General features: G+C 39.1%; 1 protein-coding gene across 4 annotated transcripts in view; it reads left to right on the top strand.

Moving 5' to 3' along the window:
- Nucleotides 1-3682, top strand: part of CNOT6 (CCR4-NOT transcription complex subunit 6) — an 85296-nt gene extending 81614 nt beyond the window's left edge. For all 4 annotated transcript variants that reach the window (XM_008015551.3, XM_008015549.3, XM_008015550.3 and 1 more), the window contains one exon: nt 483-3682. In XM_008015551.3, coding sequence (XP_008013742.1) covers nt 483-695 — 213 coding nt within the window. In that variant the 3' untranslated portion in view covers nt 696-3682. The remainder of the gene's footprint in view (nt 1-482) is intronic.
- The last annotated feature ends 9318 nt before the right edge of the window (nt 3683-13000 follow it).

Raw genomic sequence — 13000 nt, 5'->3', positions numbered from 1 at the left:
AATTGACCTCATAACAAGTAGAAGAAAGTGTTCCAGGCAGAATGGCGGCGGGGGGGAGAGAGAGAGAGAGAGTGTGTGTGTGTGTGTCTGTCCTGGGGCAGGAAAGAGCTGGGTGGAGTGTGTGGGGTGTGTGTGTGTCCTGGGGCAGGAAAGAACTTGGTACCTATAGGTTCCCCTCCCATCCTCACCCCTTTCTAACTCCAAAGGCTAGTGTGGCAGCAGGGAAAGTGGCACAAATTAGTCTAGGAAAGAGAAGCAGAGGCTGCATCCTGAAGGGTCTTTTAGGTCTTATTAAAGATCCAGATAAGAAGAATGCTTCATTCTGCTAGATTTGACATTTTGCAAGGGGACCATTTGGTGTATGTAGTACACACCTCATCCCTTTGCAAGCTAGTAAGTTTCAGTTGTTTTGTTCTGTTCACCAAACATGACAGTAAAGACATGTCTTGAAAGCACTCAGGATTTTTTCTGTTGTTTTTCAGGGTATAATCGACTACATTTTCTATTCTAAACCTCAGCTGAACACCTTAGGCATCCTGGGCCCTCTGGACCACCACTGGCTGGTTGAGAATAACATCAGTGGCTGCCCGCACCCCCTCATTCCCTCTGACCACTTCTCACTTTTTGCACAACTGGAGCTCTTACTGCCTTTCCTGCCCCAAGTCAACGGCATCCACCTTCCTGGCAGGAGGTAGTCAAGCACCTTCAGAGGACAGCCTTGATTCACTTGTAAACTTGTGAAAATCTGAACATAGGGGAGTGAGGTATGGCCACTGAGGATTTTTGTTTGCTTAGGAATGATTTGGATTTTCAATCTGATTATTTGATAAGGATATAGTATGAAAGCCAGGTGCTAGCAACAGACAAATTCTGAGCCCAATATGCTTTCTACTGCTAGACAGGGATTGGTGTGTTTGCACCTATCTTTAATTTGTTATAAGAAATTTTCCTATTTCTTCTATCCAATATAATATTTTCATGCCTTGAAATAGGAAAATGTTTGAACAGCATATTCTCTTTGCACAGAAATCTGTAGCACTACTTTTTTGAGGCCAGTAGTAACATCTAGAGACCATTCTTCCATACTTTACTCCCTCCTTTTTCAGACTTGTTTGTAAAATATAGAATCTGAATTTAGCCTTTATGATTGTATATGATCCACAGAAGACCTGATTTATGAAATTTTGTACTAAAAAAAAAATCATTTGGAAATGATTGTATTGTAAACTAAGGCTAAATTTTTTTTAAAGAAAAAGAACCTGTTTCATGTGTTACAAAGGCCAGCTTGTAAAAGAAGCTGCAACAGACTTTCTCTGCTCGTGGTTTGCACTCTTAGGGTTTTGTTAGCCCTTTTGTACTACTTTATTTTTAAATTGAGAACATGGTTCTTTACATACAAATCTGCTTAAACCTTAGGATGTTTTCAGACCAGAGGCAACTTATTCATGAATTTTTATGAAAACTATCTACCAGGACAGATAAGCTGAAGAGTGATGATCTGTAGACATTTATGGACTGAATGTAATGGTTGATATATGTACATTCTGATATTTTTAAATCTAACTTTTTTAAGTTAAAAAACTACAGCTGCTTAGGTACAGCTTCTTAACTCTTTTTTGAGACACTTCCTGTCCAATCTCCACTGTGCCTGCCTAAATTTGTTCTCACCAAGCACTGCCTGTGCATGCAGAGAAAATCTGTGCATCCTCTTTTATATTTTTAAAATACTGTTTAACATTTGTGAGAATTTTATGAAAATGCTTTTGTATGAGCTGTGGCTTTTTCCCATTGTGAAGCATTGAATATCACATTTTGGAACATGTTATAGGGTGAGTCCCTGGATCTTTGCTCACCAGATCCAAGCACTGCTTCTCGGTGTCATTGCAGTGTGCTGCTTGTCACCCGGAATACTACTATCATGTGAATTCTTTTTGTTGTCCGTGTATTCCTTAGTCTTTTTGTTATTTTTTTTTAATCCTTTTTTAAGAAGAAGTAATTTTCCATTTATAAAGCAGTATGAATTAGATGTATTTTCAAAACAGGTCCCTAAGACAATTCTTCAGATCATTTTTTAAATGACTAAGTCATTTTAGTGTGTCAACCAAGATAAAAGTTACATCACACCCTCTATTTTGCCCGTAGTGCCATTAGTAGAATAGAGATGAAAACCAGCTTTAACTTTGCAAAGTGAACGTGTACATGGTCTGTTCTCATTTATTAATTCTTCTCTCAAAAGTCAAATGAATTCCGAGGGAGTTTGGTCAAACTGCTTTTGTTTCAACTGCAGGCAGGGGAGCAAAAGGACGCCATGTGAGCATTAGGGAAAAAAAATATTGACTGTTACTAACAATTTTTATATAGAGAATGAATCGTTTGGGAAATGATTTTTTTTTTTTTTCCTTTTAGAAAATTCTCCAAAAGGTTTTGATGTTGAATCTTTGTCTTGGACCTGTTTTTTTCCTTTGAGGGTTTTTCGTTTTTTGTTTTTCTCTAGGATTTCGTTGTGATGTTTTGGTTTTGTTTTTTGCTTTTTGTTTAAGTTGTGCTGACACCAAACACATCCAGTTTATAATCAGAACATTGGAAAGCTCGTATTGATGTAGAACCAGTACATAACTTTGTATGGGGTTTTGTTATTGGTTTTTTTGTAGCGTGTGAATAAAAGGTATGTTTACTCATTTTTCCTGAACACTGTGTTGGTAATGTGCATCATGACAATTTCCAGTGAAGGTGAGCTGGAGCTGGTTGGACTAATGAGGCTGAGGAAGCAGCTTTTCCTACGATCTGCATTATGTAATCACAGGTCCAGAGAGCTTTACGGAAGCGGGAGAGAAGGAGCACTTACTCATTTTGTGTTTGTTAATGGAGGATGTCATCTTTTCATAGATGCTGGAACTAGAGTGCACTTGTTAGATGCTAAAGGTTTGAGCTTTACACAAAATGTATTCATCTGTATTTGTTACTGTCTACAATATATTTGAATTTGGGGCAGCATATTAAGATATAATGGCCTGTTATGTCTTGAAAATACTTGTTTTGCCTCTTCCAGGCATACTGCATTCTGTGGATCAGTTTGAACAGCTTCTCCACCTTATTTGGACAGTGATAAATTGAACCAAGAGTGTAGATTTACAACTGTAACCTTCAAAAGAGGAAGAAATATTTGGGGTCTGTAGGGAATAAACAGTCACACCAAAATAGACAATGATGCTTTTGTTAAGAAAGGTTTCATGTTTTAGGCATTTTCTGTGTCCTAAATAATTTTCAATAATCTATACTCCCTAAAATGCAATAAAAACTAGTATGTTTTCATGGTGTAGATTTTTTTTCAAAAATTCTGTAACAAATATATTTAATGTGTTGCCATAATGTAATTTCAGTGTTTTTGCTGGATAAATCCATTTTAGAAATGTTTTACAAAAAATTTAGGGCATGTTTTCTGTTTTAAAGATCAGAAGTTTGGAGGCACTCAAGTCCTTGTTGCAAATCTCTTGAAGTACAGCTTCACCATATTAATGGTAATTATTTATACTTTGAGAATTTAAATTAATTTATGGCATAATTTAAGCTAAAGTTGTAGAAATGAATTGTTGAGTGCAACTTTAATAGTCCCAAAGATAGGCAGAGAACATCTCCAAAAATGTGGGGTTTTTGTGTGTGTGTGTGTTTTTTTAATATGATTTAGTGACAACCAGGAAAACTTACTTGGGGTTATTAGCACTTTCAAACTTAGGGACATTATTAAATTGGATGGAATGCACTTCTAAATGTTTAAATTAAAATTTCAAAGCTCTTTTGAGATTCAGGTTCTCAATAATAATATTCAAGTTTTAGAGTTTCACTTTGTACTATTTAAATTTATGGAACTAGTTTCCATACTGACTTCTAAGGTTTTGGGGTCATACATAAGGACTAAAACCAAGCTAGGCAAAACAATTACAGCATTGTTTTTTTAATAAAGCTATCAGAATATCCAGTACAAATGTTGCAGATAATTCCAAGAACTCCTTTAGCAGATGTTCTTCACCATTCATAAACAGTATTTTAAGATGTTCACTTTGCTCTTCTTTTTGGTTACATAAATTTTAGTAACTGGTATGTTGAAGTAGTGTCTAAAATAAAGTATCTAGTCTTTCTTCACAGTACATTATATTGTGTAATGCACTGGACTAACTCTTGTTTACCATTCATGTAACAAAACCCAGCACATTATCTGCACTATAAGCTCAAAGAATGTCCCATTCGCCCAGGCAGCTCTTTGATGAGGGTGGTGGGAAACTGAATATACCATATGGACTGGCGGTAACAAGGGCTTGTACTGTTCTTTTCAGTGGAACCTTCTTGGTCAAATTGTAACTAGCTAGTATTATATTTATATACAGGGTCTTTTTTCTTTACCGATGTATTTTCCTACTCATAGCCAACCAATAAATTCAATATCTGTTTCAAATATTTTAGAAGTGTACTTTGTATAGCTGTAGTACTGAGGTTTGAGGAAAGATAGATGTTAATCAGCAGACCACGTATTTAAAATTCTGAATCATCTGGGACAGGGTTGTAACTCACCCTTCCAAAGGGAAGAGTGCAGGGGGACAGGGCCATGATGTGGGGAAATAGTGTAAACTAATGTCTTTCTTTATTGGCTGTTATTCTGTATAACACTTATATCTTTGCCAAAGTTCAATTTTATATTTAGGCAACTGATGGTCCTTTTGCATTTAGGATTTTCGTTGTTGTTACCTTATACCTCATGATATAAGAAATGGGCTCATGTGTCTTCCGTCTTTTGGAAGGAGGTTGACATATTTTAAATAAATGCTTTTAAATACAGTAGCAAACGTTGTGTTGGGGTTATAATAATTCATTAAATGTTTTACTTGTTGCCTCTATTTTGTTGTATATGTAAACTTTAAAAACGTGTGACTTCGTAAGTCTTCAGATGTCAGCTTACAATTGAGAAAACATGAGTTCCTTTGCTTTTAGAAACTACTTCTGGCCGGGCGCGGTGGCTCAAGCCTGTAATCCCAGCACTTTGGGAGGCCGAGACGGGCGGATCACGAGGTCAGGAGATCGAGACCATCCTGGCTAACATGGTGAAACCCCGTCTCTACTAAAAATACAAAAAACAAGCCGGGCGAGGTGGCGGGCGCCTGTAGTCCCAGCTGCTCGGGAGGCTGAGGCAGGAGAATGGCGTGAACCTGGGAGGCGGAGCTTGCAGTGAGCTGAGATCCGGCCACCGCACTCCAGGCTGGGCGACACAGCGAGACTCCGTCCGAAAAAAAAAAAAAAAAAAAAAAAAAGAAACTACTTCTATAGCAAATGTAAATTTTTATGTACATGTGGGAAAAATTCAAAATCTGGACAGTTTAGATAAAATGAATATTTGCTTTGATCTCCAATTTTTAAAGTAGGCATATTCTACTTAATACAGTGATGCACATTAGGGGGATATATTCTGAGAAATGCATCCTTAGGTGATTTTGCCATTGTGTGAACATCAGATTGTATTTACACAAACCTAAATGGTGTAGCCTGTTACATATCTCGGCTTTGTGGTTTAGCCTGTTGCTCCTAGGCTGGAAACCTGTACAGCATGGTACTGTAGTGAACATTGTAAGCAGTTGTAAGACAATGGTAAAGACAGAGTAGGCCGGGAAACATGGAAAAGACACGAACATGGAAAAGACAGAGTAGACTGGGCGTGGCGGCTCACGCCTGTAATCCCAGCACTTTGGGAGGCCAAGACCATCCTGGCTAACTTGGTGAAACCCCGTCTCTACTAAAAAATAAATAAAATTTTTTTAAAAGTTAGGCGTGGTGGCGGGCACCTGTAGTCCCAGCTACTCAGGAGACTGACGCAGGAGAATGGCGTGAACCCGGGAGGCAGAACTTGCAGTGAGCCGAGATCACACCACTGCACTCCAGCCTGGGCGACAAAGTCAAAAAAATGGTATATCTGAGGCTGGGTGCAGTGGATCATGCCTGTAATCTCATTTTGGGAGGCTGAGGTGGGCGGATCACTTGAGGCCAGGAGTTCAAGACCAGACTGGGCAACATGGTGAAACCCCATCTCTATAAAATAGAAAAATTAGCCGGGCATGGTGGTGCGTGCCTATTGTTCCAGCCACTCGGGAAGCTGAGACGGGAGGATTGCTTGAGCCCGGGAGGCTAAGGTTGCAGTGAGCCCGGATGGCACCACTGCACCCCATGGGTGACAGAGCAAGACCCTGTCTTAAAAAAAACAAAAAAGTTAATGAAGTGTGTGCCATGTTACTTGATAAATTCCAGTTAATGTTCTTTTTTTTTTTTTTTTTTTTTTTTTTTGAGATGGAGTCTGGCTCTGTCGCCCAGGCTGGAGTGCAGTGGCCGGATCTCAGCTCACTGCAAGCTCCGCCTCCCGGGTTTACGCCATTCTCCTGCCTCAGCCTCCCAAGTAGCTGGGACTACAGGCGCCCGCCACCTCACCCGGCTAGTTTTTTTTGTATTTTTTAGTAGCGACGGGGTTTCACCGTGTTCGCCAGGATGGTCTCGATCTCCTGACCTCGTGATCCGCCCGTCTCGGCCTCCCAAAGTGCTAGGATTACAGGCTTGAGCCACCGCGCCCGGCCCAGTTAATGTTCTTTAAAGGAACAAGTACCTAAAGAAACATGAACTGAAGTATATTTAGAATAAAGTTTTTAGGTTTTAGATAACAATGTTATATACTGAGAGTTTTAGTCCCTTTTTAGACTATTATTTAGGTATTCAAATTGATTTTAAAATAAGCTTTTACAGGTATTATAAAGATAATTTTAACATAATGAGTGGTTATGTATTAGAAGAAACTTGTAGAAGATAGTTTTCTACTAGAATTTTATGAGAATTTGAGAAATGTTTTTGTAAGTAGATTTCCCCTGAATAATATTTTAAATAGATTGTTACATAAATGAGTCTAACCAGCTAGTCTAGCTAGGGTTTGGGAGGACAGCTGGATTGCAAAGTAGCATGAAAACCAGTTTCTACAGTTTTAGCACATTTAACATTTTTAATCAAATGAACGAGGAGATGTCAGTTTTTTCATTTTCTTTGAATCACAAACTTGAGATCACCCTAATCTTCCCAAAAGCTGTTAAAGGAGTTTGGGTCCGTTACAGGAAACTTGGCTTGCTCTGTCAAGCCTGACCTGAGGCCAGCTTCAAGAGCTTTAATTGCTGGATACCTTCCAGCTTACCAGCAAAGTGAATCAAAGCTTCTGGGCTTACAGCGTTGCCCGGTAGTAAGTTGCCTAAGCTTACTTAAAATTGAGAGATTTGCAATTGTCAGACTCTGTGCTTAGTTTGGAAATAAAGATTTACAGGCATCATCCTTCCAGTTGTTCGTCGACCATAAATCTAGTGCACTGGGTGCTGCAGATACGATAGGTGTGGAGGAAGAAACGGGCCCAGTGGCGCTGTGCAGGGTGCGTTAAAAGGGGAGACGGATGCGTGGTGTCAGACTAGTTAGCTGGTTTCTGGTGTGGTCCAGTTGACAGCTAAGCCGAGGCGGGCTTGTAGAGCAGTAAGCCTAGAAAGGAAAGGAAATTTTGAAATATTTAGGAAATGGAAGTAATAATCTCAATTCCTGCCTCACATGTGGGTGAAAAGACAGATAAATGAGTTTTGTCCAGGCATTGTCATTATGTAAACCCTGACTCAAAATCTGTGTCTGCCACCAAGGCCCCCATTTTTCCTTTACCCATCTGACAAAAGTATTTAGTTGAAGAATCTTGTTTCTCAAGCTGGATTTTACTTCATTCCCCATTATCATTTATTCAGATTTTAGTCTGCAAGAGAAATCCATGGTGCCGCTACTAAACAGCTTAGTAATTCCAGAAAATGATAAAAGGTAGCATTTCATGCTAAATTAATTCTTTTAGCCTGTTTCCCTTTGACTTTTTGTATTCCTGAAAATAGTTTAAATGTAAAAAGACTGCCTTTCTGGTAAGGCAGTCGTTGCTGGTAAGACCCAGCATTGGAAGATGTGTAGGCAGAGCAGCGCACAGCCGGTGAAGGCAGGGATCCAAGAATCCTCAGCTCTGCCAAACTCCGCTCATGTACGTTGTTCAGCGTGGTGGCCTCTAGCCACGTGTGGCTTCTGGGCATTTGAAATATGGCTGTTGTGACTGGTACTGAAAAATAGTCTTTTTTGTTAAGCAAAACGATTTTTATAGGATCACATGTTTATAGGATCACATTTATCTTTTAATTGTTGCATTGTTTAAGATAGAGAACCGTTGCATTGTTTGTTTGTATGACACATAAACACATTGCCAGATGGTATCAAAGAATTGACTTCATTCTAACAGTATTTTACTACTAACCAAAGTAACATTATAGTGTATTTATCTAAATGTTATATGCAGACAGTTACTGTGCCTGTGTAAATCCTAATTAGTAGTTAAAGTGAGATGTATGTTCATATTTTTCTAGCTTAAAAAATATACATGAGGCCAGGTGTGGTGGCTCACGCCTGTAATCCCAGCACTTTGGGAGGCCGAGGCGGGCAGATCATGAGGCCAGGAGATCGAGACCATCCTGCCCAACATGGTGAAACCCCATCTCTACTAAAAATACAAAAATTAGCCAGGCATGGTGGTGTGTGCCTGTCGTCCCAGCTACTCGGGAGGCTGAGGCAGGAGAATCACGTGAACCTAAGAGGCAGAGGTTGTAGTGAGCCGATACCACGCCAGTGCCCTCCAGACTGGCAACAGAGGGAGACTCCGTCTCAAATATTTATATATATACACACACACATAGAGATATATACATGTACACACATATATACACACAAATATATATACATAGGAATTATTAAATTTAAAATCAGTGGTGGCTCACGCCTGTAATCCCAGCACTTTGGGAGGCTGAGGTGAGTGGATCTCCTGAGGTCAGCAGTTCAAGACCAGCCTGGCCAACCTGGTGAAACCCCGTCTCTACTAATAGCCGGGCATGCTGGCAGGCACCTGTAATCCCAGCTGCTCGGGAGATGGAGGCAGGAAAATTGCTTGAATCCAGGAGGCGGAGGTTGCGGTGAGCCGGGATCATGCCACTGCACTCCAGCCTGGGCGACAAGAGTGAGACTTTATCTCAAAAAATAATAATAAATAAGTTTAAAGATCATGTCTTTGCTAATTATTATTTGCTGAATTCTGAAGGAGTTTTAGTGATTCATTGTTCTGTTGATTCCAATTTAAGATTCTTTTGCAACAAAAGGAATGCTATCATGTATGCAATAATCTAAAGCAAAATACGTCAGTCTATGGTGCAGATCTTCTCACCAATATCACACTGACAATGAATGAACTAAAGGTGAAGCTCCAAGGAAAGGAGAAGCTTATTTGTGATGTTCACAGACAGGTACAAGAATTTATGTTGAAATTGAAACTTTATAATGCAAATCAAGAATATGAATTTGACGCATTTTCTGACATTTAAAATTTTAATTGTAGTTTAACATTTTATAAGTTGCAAAAACTACAAGTAAAATTTGAAGCACACACTGTTGATACATTTACTTAGAGTAGCTGCCAAGCATGGTGGCTCACATCTGTAATCCCAGCACTCGGGAAGGTCAAGGCAGAAGGACTGCTCGAGGTTGGGAGTTTAAGACCAGCCTGAGCAATACAGGGAGACCCTGTCTCAAAAAAATAAAATTTAGAGTTTTTTAAATTATGCATTACTGCTTTGAATTTGATGTTCATCTTCTAGAGTCAACGCAAGAATTCGTGAGTACTTAGAAACAAATACTTTTGCTACAAAGTTCAATAGATTCCCGTAAAACGGAAATAGCAGGTTGGTTGATGTGGGTCCAAAAAAACTTTTTTAATGATTTTGGGGATTTTATTCAGTTATAAACAAGTATATTTGGTACAACTTTGGTATGTGAATCAATTTTTAAGATTCAGCTATATGATATTTATAGGAGATGCACTTTAGATGTAAAGGTTACACATAGGCTGAGAGTACAAGGATGGAAGAAGATATGCAAACAGGAACTATAAAAATTGGAGCTATACTAATGTCAGGCAAAATAGACTAGGAAACAAAATGTTCCTAGAGATAAAGAAGGATATCTTCTAATGATAAGCAACAACAAACAACAAAGCTCCAAACTACAGGAAGCAAAAGCTAACAGAATGGAAGGGAGAAATTGACAATTCAGCAATAATAAATGGAAATTTCAGTACCTTTATCTCAATAGAACAGCTAGGCATTAATCGATGTGAATAGGAAACACCAACTGAACCTGATAGACAAGTAAAACAATACCAGAATATACATTTCTCCCGGGTGTACATGAAATATTCTCTAGGACAGATCATATGCGATGCTATAAAACAAGCCATAATAAGCTCAAAAGGATTGAAATCATACCAAATATATTATCCAATCGAAGTGAAACCAGGGAAGTTTGAAAATACTTTGAAATAAATGAAAAGACAATATACGAAAACATGGGATGCAGTGAAAGCAATACTTAAATTTATAAACATTTTAAAAGATTTTGGGGCCACGCACGGTGGCTCCCAGCACTTTGGGAGGCCGAGGCGGGCGGATCACGAGGTCAGGAGATCGAGACCATCGTGGCTAACATGGTGAAATCCCATCTCTACTAAAAATACAAAAAAAAAAAAAAAAAAATTAACCAGGTGTGGTGACAGGCACCTGTAGTCCCAGCTACTCGGGAGGCTGAGGCAGGAGAATGGTGTGAACCCGGGAGGCCGAGAGATCACACCACTGCACTCCATCCTGGGTGACAGAGGAAGACTCCATCTCAAAAATTGAAAAAAGATCTTAAATCCTCTTTTCAACTTAAGACACTGGAAAATGGTAAACCAAACCCAAAGCAAGCAGAAAGAAGGAAGTAATTAGAACTAGAGCAAAAAATCATGAATTAGAGAATAGAAAAACAGTATAGGGCCAGGCGTGGTGGCTCACGCCTATAATCCCAACACTTTGGGAGGCCGAGGTGGGCAGATCACGAGGTCGGGAGCTGGAGACCAGCCTGGCCAACATGGTGAAACCCCGTCTCTACTAAAAATAGAAAAATTAGCTGGGTGTGGTGGTGCACGCCTGTAGTCCCAGCTACTCAGGAAGCTAAGGCAGGAGAATTGCTTGAACCCGGGAGGCAGAGGTTGCAGTGAGCCGAGATCGCGCCACTGCACTCCAGCCTGGCGAGAGAGGGAGACTGCCTCAAACAAACAAACTAAGCAAAACAAACAAACAAACAAAAAACAGTAGAGAATCAAAGACTGATTCTTTGGAAAGATCAGCAAAATTAATGAGCCTTTAAGTAGTCTGAACATAAAAAACTGCTTAAATTACTAAAATCAAGAATGAAAGGGAGACATTACTACCAACCTTTATAGAATAAAAAGGATTACTATGGAATGCTATGGACAATTGTATGCCAATGAATTAGACAATGTAGATGACATGGATAGATTCCTAGAAAGATACTACCAAAACTGACTCAAGAAGAAAAGAAAATCTGAATAGATGTACAGCAATAAAAAGATTGAATTAGTAATGGAAAAAACTACAAAATGAAAAGCATAGGCCCTGATGGCTTCACTGGTGAATGCTATCAAGTTGATACCAATTCCTCACAAACTTCAAAAAGTAGAAGAGGGAACACTTTTTAACTCTTTCTATGAGGTCAGTATTACCCTGATATCAAAACCAGACAAAGATATCTCAAAGAAAACTACATACCAATCACTTAAATATAGATCCAAAAATCCTCAAAAACATACTAGCAAAATAGGATTCAGCGACATATAAAAAAGGATTTTGCACCATGACCAAGTGGGATTTATCCAATTAATGTGATGCATTGTATCAGTAAAATAAAGGACAAAAGCATAGGATCATTGACAAAACTTACTCTCCATTCAAAAACAAAAAACCGAGAACTTCCTCAATCTGAACCTACAGTTGATATTATAGTTAATGGTGAAAGACTAAGACTTTCTCCCAAGAAAGCAAGGAATTCATGTTCTTGGACTGGAGGATAATATTAAGATGGCAATATTCCCTAAATTGATCTACAGATTCAATGCAGTCTCTATCAGAATCCCAGCTGACTTTTTGTTTGTTGCAGAAATTGACAATCTAATCTTTAAAGTCATATGGAAATCCAAGGGACCTCCAAAATAGCCAAACAGTCTTGAAGAGGGTCAAAGTTGGAGGACTAAAACATCCTGATTTTAAAACTAATTACAAAGCTACAGTAATCAAGACAGTGTGGTTCTAGCATAAGGATAGCATATTGGTCAATAGAATAGAATTTAAATCCCAAGAAATAAGCCCTTACATTTCTGGTCAATTGATCTGTGACAAACTTGCCAAGATATCTCATAGCATCCTCAATGAAGAGTGCTGGGACAGCTGAATTCAGGCGTACCTCAGAGATATTGAGGGCTTTGTTTCTGGCCACTGCAGTAAAGCAAGTTGTGAACTTTTTGGTTTCTCAGTGCATGTAAAAGTTATGTTTACACGATAGTGTGGTCTATTCAGTATGCAATAGCTTTATGTCTTAAGGAACATGCCTTAATTTTAAAATACTTTATTGCCTACAAATCTGAGCCTTCAGTGAGTGATAATCGTTTTGCTGGTAGAGGATCTTGTCTCAATGTTGATGGCTGCTGACTGATCAGGGTGGTGGTTGCAGAAAGTTGGGGCGGCTGTGGCAACTTCTTAAAATAAGACAATGAAGTTTGCAGCATTGACTCTTCCTTTCACAAAAGATTTCTCTATGTTGCATGCAATGCTGTTTGATAGAATTTTACTCACAGTAGAACTTCTTTCAAAATTGGAGTTAATCCCCTCAAAACCGGCTGCTGCTTTGTCAACTAAGTTTGTGTACTCTTCTAAAAACCTCCTATGTGGTCATTTCAGTGAAGTTCGCAGCCTCTTCACTGGGAGGAGATTCCATCTCAATAAACCACTTTCTTTGCTCATCCATAAGGAGTAACTCCTCA

Source organism: Chlorocebus sabaeus, chromosome 23, assembly GCF_047675955.1.
Source record: "Chlorocebus sabaeus isolate Y175 chromosome 23, mChlSab1.0.hap1, whole genome shotgun sequence".
In the NCBI taxonomy this organism is placed as follows: domain Eukaryota; kingdom Metazoa; phylum Chordata; class Mammalia; order Primates; family Cercopithecidae; genus Chlorocebus; species Chlorocebus sabaeus.
This window is presented reverse-complemented; position numbering and strand designations above follow the sequence as displayed.